The 22,672-nt window shown below is 32.6% G+C and overlaps 1 protein-coding gene across 4 annotated transcripts in view; it reads left to right on the top strand.

Annotated features, from left to right (window-relative positions):
- Window positions 1-21,915, top strand: part of LOC126736016 (transcriptional regulator ATRX homolog) — a 181,542-nt gene extending 159,627 nt beyond the window's left edge. For all 4 annotated transcript variants that reach the window (XM_050440201.1, XM_050440200.1, XM_050440202.1 and 1 more), the window contains 3 exons: window positions 1,595-1,836; window positions 8,971-9,107; window positions 13,552-21,915. In XM_050440201.1, the coding sequence (XP_050296158.1) occupies window positions 1,595-1,836; window positions 8,971-9,107; window positions 13,552-13,845 (673 nt within the window). In that variant the 3' untranslated portion in view covers window positions 13,846-21,915. The remainder of the gene's footprint in view (window positions 1-1,594; window positions 1,837-8,970; window positions 9,108-13,551) is intronic.
- Window positions 21,916-22,672: the final 757 nt, after the last annotated feature.

Below are 22,672 nucleotides of genomic sequence, written 5' to 3'. Positions count from 1 at the left end.
CTCTTTTTTCTGAGACCAATAACGAACAATGGAAGGATTGTGTGTGCCATGTAATGGAAAAGAAAATTCATCAGAAAACAAAATATTTTTTAAAAACTATTCATTTTCATTTGCCTTTTCCATCATGGTTTCACAAAATTCTATTCTTCGCCACTGATCTTCAGGAAATATTTCCTGAGTTTTTTAATACTTGAAACATTTGTAACCATATTTTTTCCAGATACGAGCAACAGTTTTATTGCTCATTCCCAGTTCCTCTCTAACACTTCTAGTGGACCGTATCGAATCAAGTTCTACGGTACTGCAAACCATTTCTTCCCGCCGTTCTATATCCTGAACCACTTCAACAGGTGGTTCTTGACGTTTTGTGTGGCATTTTTTACAATCTTGAAGACAAAAAGATGTCTCAAAATTTGTAACCACATTTAAAACCGTTTTTGCACAAGGAATCGGTCTATTCTCAAATGTCACTGAAAACAAATCTCTATATTGTACTGCCGAATTGCCCCCATAAAACCATTTAATTAGTTGAACTCTTTCGGAAGGGGTATAAACAGCCATAGTAAAAAAACACGAAAATAACGCTCAAAAATTATTAATGCAACGTGCAGTAACACATCAAAGTGAAGTCTGCTGACTCCCGGTTAAAAAAATAAAAACAAAAAATTCCGCCGCCTGCAAGCCGCAACCAAGCGGTGTTGCCATTATTTTGGGTAATACGTAGCTCACGATAACATGATCTGTACATATAATTTTCAAATCTAGAAGTATGTTATCAGGTAGCATTTTTAACATTTTATTGTTTATGCCATCATAACCTGGTGCTTTTCTATTTTGTTGATTTTTTTTTAAGTCTCTAATTTTTAGTAAATTTATTTATTTTTTGGGCCAGTGCATCGCGTTATATAGAGCACGGACATGCGCGGTACTTAGTAAACGCGGTAACAGTAGTGGTGGTACGGACACGAACGGCGCTGACGAACGGTATTAAACACGATGATAAATTAATAATTAACGCGGTCGCGCGTTTATTACCAAAATAGAAACTTTCCTAACTTTTCTGGGCAAAGCTTAGTTGTCAATATGAATCTTGAAAACTATTAATTTAAGTTGGAAAAAGAACCGAGTAACTCTATAGATAAATAAGAGAATTACAGAAAATTTAGTAACTTCGTTACAGACTCATATGTCTTTCGCACTTGTATATTCATTGGTGCATTATCTTAAGAAAAATTTTTAATGTATGGCTCATTTTTAATGTTTATGTAGGTCTGTGGTCTTCACATTTTCGTGCATTGATCGGGACAAAAGTTGAGCTTAATCATTGTTCGGGGAAGTGATGAGTATCATAATGTCGGACACTTTATGTAGTGCTGCTTTCATTCATAAGCTTAAGTATTTTTGAAGGTATTACATCTGGGCCAACTGTTACATTATTCTTTGCGTTACGTTTCGCTTTTTGTTTATCTATGGTCCAGTTAGATTGTAATTAATGCCGATTGAAGGCCTGTCGTTGTCACTTATTTTATGTGCTACACATTAAATACTATATATATTATAATGTAATAAATTAAAAAGTTACACAAATTTTCAGGACTGACTTGGAACCTACAGATAGACCAATCCCATTAGTACCAAAAGATGTACTACTTGGAGAATTGTTACAAAAACATGAAGAACAAATCTACAAGTACCACGAGCATCAAACGTTATTAGAAAATAAGCAAGATGAAGAATTGAACGAGGAAGAGCGTAAGGCGGCCTGGGATGAGTTCGAGAATGAGAAAGTTATTAGAAAAACCACTGTTACGAATTTCGGAAGTGTTCATTTGGGTGGTAAGTTTATTCAAATATTGAACATTGACATTTTTATTTGTGATACTGACGTTCCAGTATTTTTTTTATTATGAAGAAATTCATTGAAAATTAGAGCATGAATAATATTGATTTAATGGATGTATAGTTGAAGATGACCAATTAAAAACGTTATAAAGGGTATGGAATGCAGTATATGCCAACTTGTGTAGAATTTTCAGGCGAATTTCATCCCAACCAAAAAAAATTATATTTCATTTCTTTGGGATCTGGTCTGTTATCGTTTATACTTGCTGTCATTACACAAGTAGCTAAAACTTAAATATTACCCAAAAAATCTGCAGTGTCTTAATTGTTCTTAGTTTGCTTCTGTAAATTTTCAGGAATAGTGCAAACGTAAATATATTAAGATTTATATTATATTTTTTACTATAACTTTTCAATACGCTTTTTTGACAATTTGTCTGACAATATTGTTAAAATCAGTCACATAAATCTGTTTAGATCTCAAAAACGAATCAGAAATCTTTAAATAATTTTTTGTGTCTAACTTCAAAATTTTCCGTTAAAAATTGGGAGCGACTCGTCATTACACATTTCTTTACAATTTTCACTCGACCGCCTGAACAAATCTGTGTTGTTTTATGCTTTGACATTCTGACTGAGAAAGCTTGACTCCAATAATACTTGACTGATGAATCATACTGAAGTATACGCTATTAAAGCACCTTTAGTGACGCTGCGGCTCAAAGCGTCAGCAGATAAAGTCAATTGTCTTCACCCAGTTGTCACATTAAATCCGAACAAATAAAAGTAATGGTAATATATCGCGCTCAAATATCAAAAATTTCCGTAAAGTAGCGTTTGCAATTTAAGAGAGAAAAATCTAAAAATCCCCATAAAAATGCCTGTATGCCTACAATTTTAATTACAAACGCAAGCCGCTAAGTAAGTCAGGATATCTCAGTCGCACTGAGAGATTGGTTTAGCGAAAAAAAAAATAAAAAATTTGTATAGAACCGGTGGTACCATTATACAGGTTGGCGAATAGAAGACTACCCATAGACATTATAAATGGCAACACCACTTCTCGCTTACTTTCTGGTTGATAAGCGGTGCGGCGGATTCCGATCGTTTGATTTGCTGATCGGCCGGACAATCATCAGACCTCATTTTGTTGTGTGATTACATACTGCACTGTTGAGTCTTGGAGAGCTATTTTATTTTTTGAAATATTTATCATTATGGCTGTTTATACCTCTTCCGAGAAATTTTAATTGATTAAATGGTTTTATGGAGGCAATTCGGCAGTACAGTGCAGGGATTTATTCTCAGTAAATTTTGAAAATAGACGATTCCATGTGTTAAACCTATTTTAAATGTCGTGTCAAATTTTGATCTTTTTGCCTTCAAGAATGTAAAAATTGTCACATCAAAGCTCAAGAATTACATATTGAAAGGGTCCAGGAGATCGGTGGGAAGAAATAGTTTGTCGTGCTTTAATTTTGGATTCAACACGATCGGGCAGAAGCGTTGGAGAGGAACTGGGTATGCACTATAAAGCTGTGACAAGTATTTGGAAAAAGCATGGATGCAAATATTTTAAATATTCCAAAACCCAGGAGGTGTTTCCTGAAGACCAATGGTGAAGAATGGCATTTTATGAAACCATGATGAAAAAGGCAAGGGAAAATTAAAATTTCTTAGAAAATAATTGGTTTTCAGATGAGACCTCTTTTCCATTGCATGTTAAATACAATCCTTCCATTATTCGTTACTGGTCTCAGGAAAACAAGAAAACGAGGAGGAAGTTTTCAGTTCCGTACTCAGTACCCTCAAAAGGTGAATGTTTGGGCTGCTATTTTGGGCGACCATATTATTGGGTCGTTTTTCATTAATGATACTTTCAACGCTGAAAAATACTTTGACTTGCTACAAAACCAAGTTCTTCCTGTCGTTCAACTCCTCCCCGATATAGACCTGGAATCAGTTTATTTTCAGCAAGATGGCTGTCCTGCTCATAATGCGATTAGAATAAAAGAAGCTTTAACAAATACTTTCTTAACGGCCTTATTAGTGGCGCTGGAAATATTAAATGGCCTCCAAGATCTCCCGATTTGTCACTAAATCACTTTTATTTGTGGGGTTATATCTTAAGAAGACTATTTATAAACATCATAGTAATGGGCTTCTATGATGTAGTTAGTTTAGTTCTTTCACTCTCTCAGCCTGACCAGACTTATTGTGTTCACCTCTTTGCTGCTTTGATATTTAGTTCTGTTGGGTCTAGTACGTCCTGCTCAAATATTTGTAGCCTTTTGCGAGACAGTATCTCACAAGCGCAAATTATGTGTCGACAAACAGTTTCTGATAATTTTTTTGCAAAGACGAACGGTCAGTACGAGAACATGTAATAGAAGTGAGTTGATGTATCTTTAACGATAATCTGATGAATGGTATTCATTATTTGGATTTGTTGTTTTTATTAATTTATAGGAATGGATGGTAAATAAATAAGGTATTCTATCTGATGAGGTAACGTGGTTGTGCACATTTCATGATTAAAGTAAATGAAAGTCTATTTAATCTCCTGTGCAAAGAAACAAAACTTCTTATTGATTTCTATGTCTTCCACGAAATCCAAACGCATAAAATGTTTACTCTTGACATTGACTAAAATTTTTGAATCTTGGTCGGGATCAAATTTGTGTTTAGAGAACTTTATATGATATCCAAATGGAATGTTTCACATTCATCACAGTTTAACTTGCATACACCACTTTTTTCTAATTTATTAACTTTGTCCTTAGAATTTACTAAAATTTTCCTTAAATTATAATATTATAATTTTTATATTCAAAAAACAAGTTTTATAATATTTAAACAAAAGAATAAGCACATACCAGAACTAAATATAAAAATTAATAACTTAAGCCTTAATGAAGTCCAAAAAAAGAAATATTTAGGATTAATCATTGACAATCAGTTGAATTGGTCAGAACATATAACAATACATTCTCCAGAAAATAACAGCAATGATTCCTACTATCTATAAATGCAGTAATTATTTTTCAGAAAAAAACCAAGCGAAGTATATACAATTCTCTCACCTCCGATATGGGGAACATGTGGAAAACCCAATTTTAATAAAATTCAAATATTGCAAAATAAAATATTGAAGGTATTATTTAATTACGATAGACTTACCAATACAGAAACTTAGTATACCAAGCATGGGTGTAATATTTAATTTAGAATAAATAAAGCTAATTTATAACATTTTATGCATATCACAAAAATCTAATATAAATATTGCCATATCAAATGCTGTTCATGACTATAATACAAGATCTTAGGACAATATTTATCAGTGAGCTGTAAGAACAAATATAGGCTTAAATAATCCAGTCATACAAGCCAGTAAGGCATATAATAGAGTACCTGAAAATATTATAAATATAGAGAATTATGGACTGTTCATACGAAAGTTAAAGGTATATTTAAATATATTGTAGATAGTAGGCTTATTTTTTCGACACAGAGTTATATATTGTATTCTCGGGACGAGAGCCTAACGCACTGTTTAGGGAATTATTTTATTGTTAAGTTGGTAAAGTTTCAATTAAATCAAGGATGTTTTCAAAAAAAAAATATTTATCTTGTGAGAGAATTTTACACTAGGGACATGTTCTTTAATTGCTTGAGAAATATTTTTAGTGACAATATTAATTAAAAATGGGATACAAATATATTTTGTAACTGTTTGTTCTGTTAAATAGACACTTTGTCTGAGATTTCTTATATTATATTTTTAACCTTTTTGTCAATAAAGTTTGGGTAATAACCTTATTTTAATTTATTTGTTTGATATTGTTCACTTATGCGTTATAATCTGATGGTAAAAATAGTGTATTAATTAATCTGTGGATATACGAGTTGAAAATTGTCATTTTATGCTGAAAAGGATGGTTGGAGTAACAATGAATTGCGTGATCTGTCTGCGTTGGTTTTCTATAAATACTAAAACCTACATGTTTAACTCTCCTAAGGGTCTAAAAACTTTAAAGTTTTGTTAATTTCGATTTCTAGAGTGAATCTCATATTAGGATGATGAAATTACTAAATAGATATTACTAAAATATATGTTAGAACCTCTCTGGCGATGTTTTTCTAATTTTTTCTTATTTCCTGGTAACGAAATTCGTATGTGCCAGTTTTCCAGTTTTTTTTAGTTTCAGTAGGCAGTTTCATACTAGAATCAATGTAACTCTGGGGTTGGCATATGTTTTCGGACTGTTATTATTAGCATTATACAGATATTATTAGGATCTACTTGCTATTGTACAAACTTCTATTATTTTCTCTCTAACATTCGAGTATTGTAAAGATTTTTATCCGAAAGATCGATCTAAGATTCCCTTATGGATATTCCTTTAGTGTAATTTAGCAGTGTCTTTGGCCGCTAAGACAGAGCAGCATATACAGGGTGTTCATTTGAAAACTTCCCACCACGGATTTATCGAAAACCACTGTTTAAAAAAAAAAACGCCGAAATACGTCAAAAGGTTTGTCAAGGGGGACAACTTTCTAATCTAAAATTACTTTACCCCCTTTCACCCATTGCCCCCCAGGATCATCCCCTTAAAAATTTTAAATGGCAAGTGGTATCGAGTAATAGCTTGTTTAAAAGGACTTTCGAAGTTTGATTTTTTTAAAATTATTCGATTTATTTTCGAGAAAATTAGAAAAATCTTTGTTTATCTTAATTTGTTCATATAGAAAACAAAAACATGAAAATATCAGTTTTTATTTCAATAAGTGTTCAAAATGTTTCCCGTTAGGGTTTGCCAAATCTACAATTCGTTTATAATTTAAAACGGAAACTATATACCAACATAAACAGTAATTCCGAAGATTAGACGTGGAAAAAAATAAATAACAACCTGAATTTTTTTTCCGCATTCTTTTCATCAACACAGATATCCTGGGCGATCTGTATTTATTGTTATACCTGCTTAGTTATTTATAGTTGCTAAGGAAAATAAAGAATTTATTTTGCCGTCAGTTACATTTGTGACAGTCTTGGAATAGTAAAAATTTATTTGTTGAATTGAAGATTTTACTTCCAAAATGGTTTACACACCAGCCGAAAGAGTGAAAATTATTCTAATTTATGGTGCCCAAAATCAATGTGCTCGGCAAACTGCCGTCACGTTTAACGCCAGACATCCGGAGAAGATAACTTCGCATAGGTATGTTTTGGACCTTGTTACTAAGTTTACTGAAACTGGATCTGTTGCAAATAAAAAACGTGATCATCAGCGAATTTTGGATGAAGCCGCTCAAGTTGAAGTTTTGGCTCATTTTGAAATAAATCCTAATACTTTATTACGTAAAATTGTTGCTGCCACTGGTATTTCATTAGGCTCTGTTCACACAGTTACCAAACTTCATAAATTTCATCCATTCAAAATGAAAATATTGCAAGAGTTAATCGAAGACGATTTCGATAGGCGAGTTGAGTTTTGTGAAAAAATGACAGAAGCGATTAATGATAATACTGATCATGTAAAGAATATCTGCTTCAGCGATGAATGCACATTTTATCTAAATGGATTTGTTAATAACCATAACTGTAGATATTGGAGCAATGAAAATCCTCATGCATTTGTAGAAGGGCATACCCAGTACCCTCAAAAAATTAATGTATGGGCAGGCATTTTAGGAAATAAAGTGATTGGGCCATTATTTATTAACGGAAATTTAAATAGAGACATTTATTTGGATATGTTGGAAAATACCATCAATCCACTTATCACTGAATCCATTGAAAACCAAATCGATGATGATGGAAACCCTATACTTGATGAGGCTGAAATATATTTCTAGCAAGACGGCGCTCCTCCTCACTATGTTCTTCCCGTTCGGCAATGGCTAGACGACGAGTTTCCAGATAAATGGATAGGGCGAAGGGGGTCTATAGAATGGCCTGCTAGATCTCCTGATATAACGCCGTTAGACTTTTTTCTATGGGGTCATTTAAAATCTATTGTGTTTACTCCCCAACCTGAAAGTTTGGATGAACTTCGTCAACGCATCATCGACAGCTGCCATGATATCATGGCAACATTTTGAACATTTATTGAAATAAAAACTGATATTTTCATGTTTTTGTTTTTTATCTGAACAAATGAAGATAAACAAAGATTTTTCTAATTTTCTCGAGAACGAATTGACCGATTTAAAAAAATCAAACGTCAAAATAAAAGACTTAGAAAGTTGTCCCCCTTGACAAACTTTTTTGTCGTATTTCGGCGTTTTTTTTTTTATGGTTTTCGATAAATCCGTGGTTTTCAAATGAACACCCTGTATAATGATTCGTAGCACTCTCTTTACTCTGGTGTAGATGGGTTGAAAATCCTATATTTGTCCATGCATTCGGCTGATTATTATAAGGATGTTCTCCGAGCGCTTAATTGTTTTATTCAAATGTTGTTTCCAGCTTAACTTAAGAGTCCAGAGTTACCCCCACGTATTTAACTTCTCCCAGCAGGAATTTACTCTCTCCATTTTATTACACATTTATGTCCGATTGTAGTCTGTCTCGGGGTAGGGAGCATCATCGTGTTACCCGGGTTTCGGTTTTTTTTTAATTAGATTACATATATTCCAAGAATATGAAAGATGCTTGGATTATTCTGGTTGATTTCTTTACATGCATCGGCAAATTAAGAATCAGTACAGAATTTATATTTAATTCTAAAATCGCAAGGTAAAAATTAGGTTGGCATGTGAAGGAATTTCTGAAATTAAACCATCTATCCTCTTAATATATCAAAATGGCAGCAATTGGAGATTTATATAAACATACCACAAACTTATTAATTCTAGCATGTTTTTTTGTTAACGTGTGGTGTGAGGTGATCCAAGTTTTTATTAAAAAATTGTTAAAATCGGAGATACCTAAAGAAAGTCGATATAGAACAGCCAAATAATTATTTCTATTCAATTAAAAGCTAAATTTTCTTTCATTGGTAAATTGTATTTTAAAATTGGCTGCAGATCAGGAATTCGTAGAAAATTATTAATAATTAAACTTTAAATTTGCGTGTATATTTCACAAAAATTTTTATTTAATTAAATGTATTGTTTTAGCAATAACGAATAGCGCACTGAACTTCTCACCGCAGTTGATACAGATGGCACTGGCCAACATTGTTAAAAAGGATAATCCCACTTGGTCAGATGTGCAGATTAAAGGAATCTTACCTGCACTGGTTACTCAATTACAAGTAAGTAGAATTTCGATATAGGATAGATGTTACTTAATCCTAGCTAAGATTGTTTTTAGATTGAGATATTTTTTAGAAACTATTATTTTTTATTAGGCGAAATTTATAATTTATAATTTGAATCTTAGTTTCAATTTTATGGCATATTTTTTAAGTACAAATTACTATACATATTGCAATAAATTCAAATTGTTCTGACTTTACAGGGCGCGTATAAAGTATAAAACATTTATCTGTAGAATTACAACAAAATGTATTTATCAGAAAGAAGGGGAAATTCATATTATGCAGTATTCTGGCAGTTATGGTATTTAGTTTGGTTTAAATGAATCCAGATTTTGTTTAAAAATGTTTGGTTAAGTATTTTTAATTGTATTAGTCGCCCCTTAGTGTTTTTCAATATTTAATTTAAGTAAACTTTATTTTTTTGTAGATGGAACACCCTATATATTTAAAGCTGTTTATTTATGTCTTCAATTCCCTTTTATTTAACATACCGAGTGACACAGGAATACTTAATAACTATTTTACTATTCAAGATAAACAAATGAAATTTGGTATATCGATAGAATTATTTTAAGAGCATTTTTTGACATATTCAGTTGTTTTCCGTGACACTAGTGACACTAACTTTCTTATTTTAAATGGCATACTTGGTATATTATTACGTATTTTGATAGAAAAAATAATTTTCTAAATTTTAAAATAGGGTGCCATGAATGCGTTGAAAGTTTCAATTTTTCAAGTAATCACGGAAAAATAGTTTTCGTTATATTTTATGATTTAAATCTTTTATCCGTCTATTTAAAATGTCTAAACCATTAATTTTGGCATTTAATTAATTTTTTTAAATAGCATATTATTGGGAACAACCACTTTTTGAAATGCGGTTTTTTTTCTCAATAATTTGATATGATTATTTTTTTAAATCGGTTTATAAATAAGCCCATAAGAAGAAAATAATGAAGTCATAAGAATTTCAATGTTTACTAATATTTGAAATGTTTTCTGACTGTATTTCTGAAAAACTGATTTAAGTAATAAAACACAATGTAAATTATTATTTATTTATAATGCATTTATGACACCTTATTTTAAAATTTAAAAAAAATATTTTTTCTATGAGCATAAAACAAAAGGTGACAAATGCGGTATCATTATTCTCAGTATATTATTTTCTATCAAAATACGTAATAATATACTAATTGTCCCATTTGAAATAAAAAAGTTAGTGTCACTTCCTGTTAAACCGGAAGTAACAAAAAACAATAGAATATGTCAAAAGATGCTATTATGACCATTCTATCAATATATCAAATTTCATTTGTTTATCTTCAAAAGTTAGTTTTCCTGAAATGAAAAAAATTTACTCTAATTCTTTGCTTATTTGTGTGGCATTTTTCTTATTTATTTATAGCAACAAAAGAGTACAATATACAGGGTTACTGGTAATTTGATACATTCCTTTGGAGATGCGATAGGGGAGGGGGTAAGAAGTAAATTGAACCCTAATATGTATTATGCAAAAGTTGATAGTTTTCGACATATTTAATTTTTTCTGTTTTTCTTCAAAATGTAGACCTTAGTGGTTTAAAAGGCAGTTTCCAGAAAATCCGCTGTATATTTTTTTAACTTTTTAGGCAAAATACATGCTCAACACAATAGTGTTACGTTTGTAATGGCAAAAGTCCCGCAAATAGTTGTAACCATAGGTAAATTCTCGATGCAAAGTGTAATTTTTTTTTCTTAAATAAAATACTACACTTTCTAGTGGATATTTTTTGAAAAAAAATTATGCTACATTCTTCAAAATTTACGTAAAACTTTCTTATTATCTAAGCTAACTCATAGGCTATAAATGCTACCAAAAATTTTAACAGAATTTTGTATTTTTATTATTAATAGTAAGAACGCACTTGAAAAATGCCAAGTGGTATATACTTCTATGGTATTTAAGTACTATAGCAACAATTTTTTTTTAAATTTTATTGTTAAAAATTTGATGTGTAGATAGTCTGACAGCAATAATTGTTGTGGAAAGTAGTTAAATTACGAGTTTCGAGTTTATTTTTCTCGTGTTTTCAAAGAAGGTATTCTATTGGTTTCTGCGCTATGGCCACGTTTACTAACGCTGAATATGCAGATATTATGTTTGTTTATGGGTTTTGCAATGGTAATGCCGCGGAGTCTCGCCGAGAATGCCAACGTCGCTTTCCGAACCGCCGCATTCCAAATGTCCGTGTTTTCGCTTCGACCTACCGAGCTATCGCTGAAACTGGATCCGTAAAACCAAGAAGAGGTGACGCTGGCGCTCCTCGCGTATATCGAGCAGAAGATGAGGAGGAAATATTAAGACATTTTGAAGACGATCCAACCACATCCACTAATGCCGTAGCGCAACAAACAGGATCATCGCAATGGAAAGTTTGGTCCACGATTCGGCAAATGGGAAGCCATCCTTACCATTATACGCCTGTCCAAGGATCGGAAGAAGGGGACCCGATAAGAAAGGTAGAATTCTGCAGATTTATTATAAATTCTGATGCAGACAATAGAACTTTTTTAACCGACATTTTGTGGACGGACGAGTCAAAGTTTAGTCATGAGGGCATTACAAATTTTCATAACCTTCATTTTTGGGTGGAAGAAAATCCCCGTTTAACAAGAGAAACCAGTTTTCAAAGAAAGTTTTCTGTAAATGTGTGGATGGGACTTATTGGCCGGGATGTAATAGGACCACATTTTTTCCCAGACCATTTAAACGGGGATATTTATGAAAATTTTTTACGACATGACCTACAAGATCTTTTTGACGATATTCCTCTCGCCGTTAGAGGACGAATGATATTTCAACATGACGGCTGTCCAGTTCATTTTCGGCGGTCAGTTCGGCAGTTCCTGGATGAACGTTTTCCGAATCGTTGGATTGGCAGGTCAGGTCCAATAGCTTGGCCAGCACGAAGCCCTGACTTAACCCCGCTTGATTATAGCATATGGGGTCAAATGAAAGCACTGGTTTATGCAACCCCAATAATTACCCGGAAAGCTCTTATCCAAAGAATAACCAACGCTGCCCAGCAGATCAGGAATACCATAACAACTAGAACAACAAAGACTGAAATGAGAAGGCGCTGCCGAGCCTGTATTCGCAATAGAGGCTCTCATTTTGAACAAGATTTGTGAAGGTAAATACTGATAAATGCGTTACTTTACAATTTATAATAAAAATACAAAACCATGTCACCTAACTTTTAAGCATTTGTATCCTATGAGCTAGCTTAGGTAATAAGGAAGTTTTAAGGAAATTTTGAAGAATGTAGCATAATTTTTTTTCAAAAAATATCCACTAGAAAGTGTAGTATTTTATTTAAGAAAAAAACATTACACTTTGCATCGAGAATTTACCTATGGTTACAACTATTTGCGGGACTTTTGCCATTACAAACGTAACACTATTGTGTTGAGCATGTATTTTGCCTAAAAAGTTTAAAAAATATACAGCGGATTTTCTGGAAACTGCCTTTTAAACCACTAAGGTCTACATTTTGAAGAAAAACAGAAAAAATTAAATATGTCGAAAACTATCAACTTTTGCATAATACATATTAGGGTTCAATTTACTTCTTACCCCCTCCCCTATCGCATCTCCAAAGGAATGTATCGAATTACCAGTAACCCTGTATAGTTTTTAAGTAGTTCATCTTGTTTCAGAGCCTCATTTTGGCCCCAATTTAGGTTATATTATAAATCCTTGTAGTTTTAATTTTCTAGAATTTGTATACTTGCTTGCTTTGACTGTCAGTATTCTAAAATAATTGGTCTCTTTCGACAAAAACAATGAAGATAATTCTAAATATTTCGAAACTGTTCCATCGGGTTTTAAAAAGGACGCGCTTCATGACATTTCATTCAGTTTTAATTGTTTAGTCCGTTTTCACCTTGGAAAAAATTTAAACGACAGTCAAGGCGAGTTAGGTTAGCGTTTTTAACGTTGACAATAAAAGTGTGTTCACGAATTTCGTTACAGTATTTTATAAATTTCCTTGTCTGTTCTTCCTTGTGAGATTTTCTTTCAGGTTTATACGTATAGCGCTTTTAGTGATTTCCTGTTTTGTTGGTCATCAGATCTTCTTGTCCATCTGTAATAAAACAGGTGACGCTTTGAACTCTTGTTGAACCCACGCCATTCTACCAAGGTGGTTGGTGCTAGTCGGCTCCCCTTTGAGAAGATCCCCGAAGGAGTCACCTTTATTGAGTTTCCCTCATTTCTTTCTCTTTCCCTTGGTTTTCCTGTACCCATCTTCTAGTCTTTCCCTTCCCTTGTTTCTCCCTTCTGTCCTTTTGTACTCCAATTTGTTTAGTTTATCCAATATTATATTTAATAGAATATAATATGTAACAATTAGTTATAAATCTATGATTTTGACCATAAGCTTCTGTTTAGGTTCAAATGTTCGAGAACGACTACAGCATGTACGCCCGGGTGGAACAAGAGATCCGTCTGATGCAGGCCATTCAAGCGCAGCGAATGCGAGAAAACTACATCAAGCAGTACCAGTTGCAGATGCAAAAGCAGCAAATGTACAACCAGCAGCTGGGCAACCTGAACATCACGCCGGAGCAGCTCAGGGCGCTCCAGTTGGCTCAGGCGTCCCAGAACGTGGCGACCGGGTTACAGGGTCCGAGCAGGGCCAACGACGTCGGACTACCCAGTGAAGTAATCGAGTTGAATGACTGATAGTGGCTGAGTCTAGGGAATTATTTGGCGTAATTGTGACAGACCTTGTGTTTTGGTAAAAGTTTTTTTTCTAGATTTTTCCCATATCTTAGTTTCACCTGTCTGTGATTTTATTATTGTTTTTTCTAAGGCAATTTAGGTCATTCATGATACGAAAATCTACTTTTAATCTGATCTGCCTTTTGCCTGTGTCATGGTAAGCATACGGCATATTTTTCCTTTCCATTTGGTCACTGTAAATTGTATGATTATATTTAAGCCAAAACATATTTATATTAAAGCATACTTCTAAATTATCATTATTTACCAAATGCACAATAATAAGGAAAAATGTTTTACCCAAACGTCGTGAAACGTACATATGATCGCCTTATATTATGTTATATATTATAGCGTATTATAAAGGGTAGTTCTCCAGGAAGCGTATTTACATACTATACTACAGCATAAAGCACCATAGAACTCTGAGTTTCTGCACCGCAGTATAATACGTAGTTGAGAAATGCGCCTATTTATCACTACATACTATACTACGCCTCAGAGTATTAGAAAGAAAAATGTTTTTATGTGATTTGTTTGGTGCTGTAAAATTGGTAGTAACACATTTAATTACTGTGTAATATACGATAATGACGATATACTATATATATTATATATATAAGGATGTTTAAATATTTAATGAATATGATGCGACTGGAAAATTTGAAAACAAATACCTAATGATGTGAAGGTGTGTTGTACTGTAAAAATTTTAATAGTAGCTTGTGGGTAGTGTTGTAAAAAAAATCCGGATTAATTCAATATCCGGACAATATTGATTCGGATGAATTGAAAATTCGGTTTTTTCATCCGGATTAATTCATCCGCTCGATGTCTCGCCCGTTCGACAAATTATGCCATGTTTCGGCCTTCGGGCTCGATGTTCGACCGTCCGATAAACGTTTTTTATAGCTGTTTTTCGAATATAAGGTATGCATTATGCAACCCATTAGACATTTCGTTTTTACGGATTTCTACATGATGTTAAAACTAAAATAGCTAATTATGTATGTAATAAATCAAGTGTATTTTAAACGATGCAAAATATCAATACAAAAATGCTTTGTTTACAAAAAAACTTCTGAAGATCAGGCGACCCTTAAAAATGTTGGGCGTTCTCGTATTGTCTCTTATGTTTGTAATGAGTACAATAACGATAGATAAAGCAATATTTACACAAGGCCCCGCGACGATATTGCCGATTGCCGGGTTATTTGTCCGGACGATTTAATTCGGATTCTCTTAGCCGGTGGATCGTGGAACTTCGTGAGCCTCGTACAAGCTTTTATTTCATTGTCGGTCGAACGGGCGGCGTGTATCCGGACGATTTAGATATCCGGATTGATTCGGAATAATTTGATATTCGGATTGAACGGACGATTCATCCGGACTTTTCGCTTCACTACTTGTGGGGTTTTAAAGGTACGGAAATACGTACGCGTAAAACGTAATTTCTTTAATCCATTCTTAATTTGGTTTAATTTTAAAATATAGGGTTCGCTTCAGAATGTAGATTTATATTTTTTAACATTAATCTGCTTGTATGGATAATACACTGGGGAAACTTTTCTGAAATAACGAAAAAAATGCTTATAAAAGAAAGATGTATAAATAAAATAAAATAATAAATGAAAGATGACGTTGATGGTTCATTAGAATCAATTTTCATTTTTTTGTTTTTATTTATCGCAATTTTTTTTGTTCTTGCGTTTTTTACTAACCTCAAGAAAATCTGAATCATCACTGGAATCCGTTTCTTCCTGCTCGTATTCGGATCCCCTGCTCTTAAAGGGGTCTTCCTCTTCATCTGATGATAAACCTGCTTCTGCTAAAGCCTCTAGTTCTCTTTGTGTTAAACGTTTCCTAAAAAAGAGTTTTATATAAAAAATGCTGATGGGACGATAATAAACTAAAGTAAAAGTCGGTGAGAACAAGAATTTCCTAATTTACATGTAAAATATAAACACTTAACTTTAACAAATAATTTTAAAAACTTACCTAGACATATTCGAAAAAATATCCGTAATTATTTCAAGCTGTCTAACACAATGTTTGCTAAATTTGAAGCAAAAACAATAGTACGCCGTCGGTTAATTGACTGTACTACTATTCTAAAATAATTGACTGCGCTGCTTGAATATTTTATTGACAAGCATTGCTGAATGCGGATGGGACCTCGGGCTATACAGGGTGTTTCAGAATTATGGGATCAAACTTCTAGGGGTTACCCAAGGCAACAGTAGAAAACATTTGAGTATAGGGACTTATGTCCGGAAAAGTGTCAGTACGGCCCTAAGACGGATTCAAATTTAGAAAGGTGATGAATTACCTAAATAGGATTTAATGCATTTAATTTTTGCCTTTGTACATGATACCATTACAACAATTGTTCAAAAATCTCAGTGTCAATGTTTAAAAATTTTATAGCTGATGATTTTCAACATCAGCAACGTTGGTCTGTCAACAGATGAGTAGGCATTGTTGCTGTTTTTTTGTACAAGTACGTGAGAACTTGGCTCAGCGGTTTGGGCACCGTTGTATTGCCAGTGTTGGCGCAGTTACTTGGCCTTCTAGGTTCCTAATTAAAATTGATACATTTTTCATGTAGGGCTTCTTTGGTCTACGAAACTCCAGTAGAAACAGAGCAAGACTTCATTGGACGAAGCATTTGGAATAATTGAAAATGAGTATAAAGTCCGCCAAAATCAGGTGCCACGTTTAAATCGGAGTATTTAGGTTTTTGGACAATTATTGTGATGATATCATGTACAAAAGGCAAAAATTAAATGCCTTAAATCCTGTTCAGACAATTCATCGCCTTTCTAAATTTTAACGCGTCTTAGGGCCGTACTGACACTTTTCCGGACATAGGTCCCTATACTCAAAAGTTTTGATCCCATAGTTCTGAAACACCCTGTATAAAAATCATTGCATAATGTACCATCAGTATTTTTTGAAAGTTGGATGGGACATATATGATCATGACCCAACAGTAATTTCAGGCTATTAATTTACAAAATAAAGTCGACGCGAAAGGGTCAAGTAGATCATCTGGATGTGAAGATGATGAAGGCAAATTTGAAACCATATCTTGTTGAAAAAAACGTGTGTCATCTTTTTCTTTACTGTTATTTTCATTTGTGATCACTTCTATATTAGAAGTATCCATCATATCTTCAAAAAACACGTCATCAATATTTTCCCCTAGGATTATTTCAGTTAAAATAGGTACTATCTATAAAAAAAATAAAAGAGATGATTCCTAGTATTCATAACAAAAAGATTAGATGCATAAGATAGCTTTTTCTTACTGATTAACAGTGGTGTTCGTATAAACTCCTTATGTTTGGTAATATTGTCTATAGATAGGTGACATGTCCAATCTATGGTAGACGATATTAGGTAGATGAGTAAAATAAAAAGAAAATAAATAATAATCTGTATATTATGTCTCATTAACACAAAAATATGCTTCTAATTCAACCATTTCTTGAGTTTTTGCTTTCATATTTTAAGCAAAAGTAATTGCTTTAGGCCCTTTAAATTTCAAATCTAAACTAAATAGGTAGCGCTTTATTAAAATCTAACATAATTTATATGTACTTATTTAGATACATACTTTGTATTCAAATACATAAAAATAAAAAACCTAACACTATCGAAATTCTAAAACCCAAAATACAACACACGTTTACAAACTTGTTTTTAAATTTTAAAGTGGCATTGTCTTCATTAAATATTTTAACACGCCTCATCTTCTATATTAAAATCACCAACAAAAATGAAACAAAAACCAATAATAATAATAATAACACATTTATTCACTCTGTTACTACCAATTTTACAGCATCAAAAAAATCACATAAAAACATTTTTTTTTTCTAATACTCTGTAGCATAGTATAATATGTAGTGATAAATAAGCGCAATTCTCAACTACATACTATATTGCGGTGAGTTCTATGGTGCTCTGTGATATAGTAAAATGTAAATACGCCTCCGGGAACTGCATCAATGAATTAGAGGAAAACTGTGAATATGAACATATTAAACATTTGGCAACTTGGCAGGGAAAGTAATATAGGGGTGAGATATGTTGGTTAGAACGGGTTAAGTTTTTAAAGAAATTCAAAAGGGTTAGATTATCGACCTTTTCAAAAAAGGTGTGCAGGTTGGAACAGTAAAGAAGTTTCGTTCAAATTTTAGGAAAATGATTAAACACCTACTATTATTTAATGTTTTATTGTATTTCCAATGTTCAAAAGAAAAAAAATTTCCTGACATTTCATCTTCTTCATGATCAGATGCACAGCATTTTACTGATTTAAATGTTATTTTTTAAGGTAAATTGTTTAAATAAATAATACGAAAGTAAAATCTATTTTGTTGTGTTTAAATCGTTTTGTACTATTTTTTTTTATTAGAAGTCATTAACATGGACAATACTTAGGGACTACTAAAAATCATAAAAAAATAAACAGAATTTTGGAAAAAAAATTGAAGATTCCTTTTCTTCGGTTTACCGAGAAACGGTCCAAGTCCACAAGAATTAGGTTTGAACGCCGCTATAACAAGAATATAACATTACTAAGGACCTTAATATTTGACCGTTGTAGCTTACCTTCATTCCGAAGTAGCGCGTCATGTTTGGCACGGACATTATAATAGACATTGGTATTGATTGTTACTTTTGCTGAAAAAGAAATGATCTTATTATTAGTAGAAAATATAACCTCATCGCTGTCACTTACCATATCTGCATCATCTACAGTCCTATTATTAGCATGATAAGGCAAATTAGTTTAGTAGATTTGTGACGTTTCATCTACAAACTTCTTAAGTTCCTCAAGTTGGTCATACTTCAACTTGGGAATAGGAATGAGGCCATTGTAAAGTTTGTCCGGTATTGCACCCGCTATGCCTGGCCTTGGGGGTATTAGAACAAAACTTGACATAGCTCCATTGTAACTTTCTCGCATTTGAATTGTTCGTGGATGTTGATGGCTTATTATTAGTTCTTCTATTGGCCTTGTTCGAAATGGACAGGTTTTTTTATATTAAGGGGTTAAAAAATTTTGTCCATGCATGGAAAATGTCTGTAGTACATTCAATAACATTAAATAGCATTGGGATGGAACTTCAACTCTTGTTTTCTGTTTGATGAGAGTAAAGTCTTTATCGCACTCTAAGTGCGAGTGTCCCCGAATTGGAAATGTAATTTTGATTTTATCAAACCTACCTTCTTTATGGACCATATAATGTAAGAGGCGTATAATGGTGTAATTCTTATTTTGGCCTGCGCATGAGTCGCAAAATTTTTCCTAGAATATTATGGCAAAAATCATGTAATAAAGACGCGACTTCATCAGCACTTTTCTTGGCAATAGTCTCAGGGTATGTATAAAAAACAGCCTCATTGGTTGAGAGCTTATGAATATTAAAACTGACAAAGGTCAATTGCCTTTTGTAGTATACATCATTGGTAGTGATGTTGGGTGTAGGAAGATTTTTGGAAAAGTCCATGGTTATAGCTTCAATTGACTCATTTTTTCTGGACTGTATTTTAGCATGTCGCTTACTAGTATAGAAAGTAGCTGCTTTAAGTTTATGCAATTTATTTTCATTTTCCAAACCTTTAATTTTATTTTGTAATTCGAACTGTGCCTCGTTTTCGATAGTGTTCTTTAGTTTCTCTTGTAGTGACTTCATTTTAACTATGTGTTCATCACACACACTACACGTATCGGAGCGACGATACCCGAAACTAATATTAAAATCTTTGACGAAAATTTGTCTGTATGCTTCATAACTTATTGGGTTATTGGGGAATTTGTCGCCGTACATTGTGTGTATTTTCTTAACGTTGAGTTCTTCAGGGAAGTAGATCTTTGATGATTTTTTAAGGCTATAATGTGACTTCCTACTTTTAAAAGATTTTATGTGGTTACGCACATTTTCGATTAACTGAGAGCTCAATCGGTGAGGGCGATTCTGATGTTTCCCCCTCATATCAGCAAAACAATAACCGCCTTTCTTTAGGTAGTCTTTCATAGTCATAATACGGCGATTGGTAATCCCGTGTAACGATATAAAAGCTTTTTGACATACCTCAATTTCTTCCATCATGCCGCCCTCGCAATCTAATTTAATTCTTACTTTAAACGTATACGAGTTATCTCTAAGCCTTGCTGTGTTCTCGTTTGGTCTAGGTCTTCTTCTACTAACATTCTTAATCCCGATTAATCCGCATAAATGGCTGTTTTGACTATTTCTATTTTCTAGGCTATTAAATTTTTCTAAGATATAACCTCAAAACAACGAAATCTTTTGCAGCCACATGCATTACCCGTCTCATAAGTATGATTTCTCAAAAATTTTGCCGCATCACTTACACGTCCAAGCTTTAGTCTTTTTTTACTGTTTTTCAAAACACTTAAAGGTATATCACTGTCACTACTATTACTTTCTTCCGACATTTCAAGATAGCAAAACAAACAATAGACAACGCCAACAACCTCATAGGACGATACAACAATAACGACTAAAATGCTAACGAATCTTAAACGATTTAAGCGGACACATTGTGGACTTCGACCGTTCTTTGTCGAGTTCGGGCGGATTTGGATCGTTATTCCAAAGTGTACCAAACTTATATCGCTGATTTTAGTGGACTACGATCGGTATTCTGAAGAATATTTTATGGCACGTTAGGGTACCAGGGAAAGGGTATAAAAAAAGGGGACTTGGATCGTTTTTCCCCTGTGGTCTGCACATACTATTATAAATTTATTTTTATAATTATTTTTATAAATAATTAAATTTATTATGCTAATTTTTAAATAAAAACAAAAAATCCGCATTAAAACTTCCTCTTAAATATAACACTAAAAAAATACTACGAAAAATATTAATTCATGGTAGTTACCGTTTTTTGATGAGTTATGCGTATTGCCAAAATTTTGGATTTTTATTTGTTGTATAGGTAGATTACTCAGCCTCAAAAACTAGAACAATAAGATAAAAATCAAATTAATAAAAATTCTATTTTATAATAAACTTCGAAAAGTGGTAAAAAAACAATAATTTTGAAATTAATTTGTTGAATAGCATTAATTTGACATTATAAATAATTAAACTTGTGTAATAACTTAACTCAATTTAACTAACTAAAATAATATGTTAACTTACCGTTTTGATTTTTCTTCTTAGATGGCACATTAGCATTATAATTTATTTATCTCTAAATAAAATAAATACTTCTATGACATAAAACCTTCTCATTCATCCGTTTTTAGGCAAACCTAGAAAAACCCTGTTTTATTTACAGTGAAATTAACCTGAAAATATGACTTTAATACTTACACCTGACAAGAAAAAAACGTATTAATATGCGAACATTCGTAGAAGTTTCGCGTGCGTAACAAAATAATTCGTCGTTAGTCATTATAGTCATAGCTGCGTAACTTATCATAAAAAATGTAGAGTAAAATCAAGAAATTGTTAAATTATATAGCTATAAACGAAACCCTCTGTATGTGGTGACCGACAATATGTGCCCCGCCATGTGCCCAAATTTTTAATATTTTTCCTATAATCCACTGATGCCATTACCGGAGAATCACCCTGAATAAGGATGGTTAATCCCTTAACAATTTTCTTTTGTCATAAAAATATAAGTGTAATTTCCTGCGTAGGTACTAACATAATTAGGCATTCAATGCTTTTGTTGATTTTATTTCTAAGAAATGTTTTGTGTAATGCTGTAATATGTTGATGAATCTAATCGATTTAAAGTTACAGGGGTAAACCAACCACTTTTTTCATCTCTTTTTTGGTAATTTTTGTTAATTCTTAAATTATTATTTAACTTATTAAAATGATAATAAATTAAGAAATTGTATTAGTAGCATTTTTTAAAGCTAATCGTTTTATGTCCCATTTTGAATCTGTAAATAGAACATTTTTACCACCTAGGAGTCCCTTTATTTTTGGGTTTATAAGTTATTATAATAAATGTGTTTTTTAGTTTAAATATTGTTTTAATTACGGGTTTGGCCTTCGTAATTAAAGTCTGAATTGTTAAGTGCAATTATTTTGACACACTGAGCGTTTTTGATTTTGGGAAATCGAAATTTATTTCACTCATAGGCTTACGGCAGTTTTTGAATTAATCAAAGAAAAACGATTTTAGCACCGTCTTGTGACCGAACTAAGCAACTTTGTACTAAGGTAAGTTTACTGAAATCGGCTAATTTTATTCTGAAGAATGTGGCAAGTTTCTGTAAAGACCTCAAACAGATAGAATTGATTAACAATTTATTTTATTATGGACCATTATCAGAAAGGATATAAATTAATATCACTATTGTTAATATGACATACGTAGTTCTTTGTTATTGTTGTTGACATTAAATAGATATTTTACATTCTTCAAGGCGTCTTTGGTATAGGTTTGTTCCCTAGTTGCAGCCAAACGAATAAGGATCTCAGCTTAGAAAAACGACGAAGCAAAATAAAAGCCACTTGTAGAATATTGATGCTTTTAAAGATACTAATAAAAAAGATGAATAAGACAAACTTGGTAAGTACACTGGAGGTGCTGGGAAATTATACAAGTGTCGAAAAAAAATGGGATATCTTACAAAAAACCATCATACATAATACAAAAAACATAATTGAAGTAAAACCTTGTACTAAAAAAAAAATGGTTCGAATGGAAATGTGAGGAAACGATTATGTCAAAAAATCGGGCCTTGCAGAAAATCATACAAGCACCAAATGTGCAAAAT

Source organism: Anthonomus grandis, chromosome 5, assembly GCF_022605725.1.
Source record: "Anthonomus grandis grandis chromosome 5, icAntGran1.3, whole genome shotgun sequence".
NCBI classification, from domain to species: domain Eukaryota; kingdom Metazoa; phylum Arthropoda; class Insecta; order Coleoptera; family Curculionidae; genus Anthonomus; species Anthonomus grandis.
This window is presented reverse-complemented; position numbering and strand designations above follow the sequence as displayed.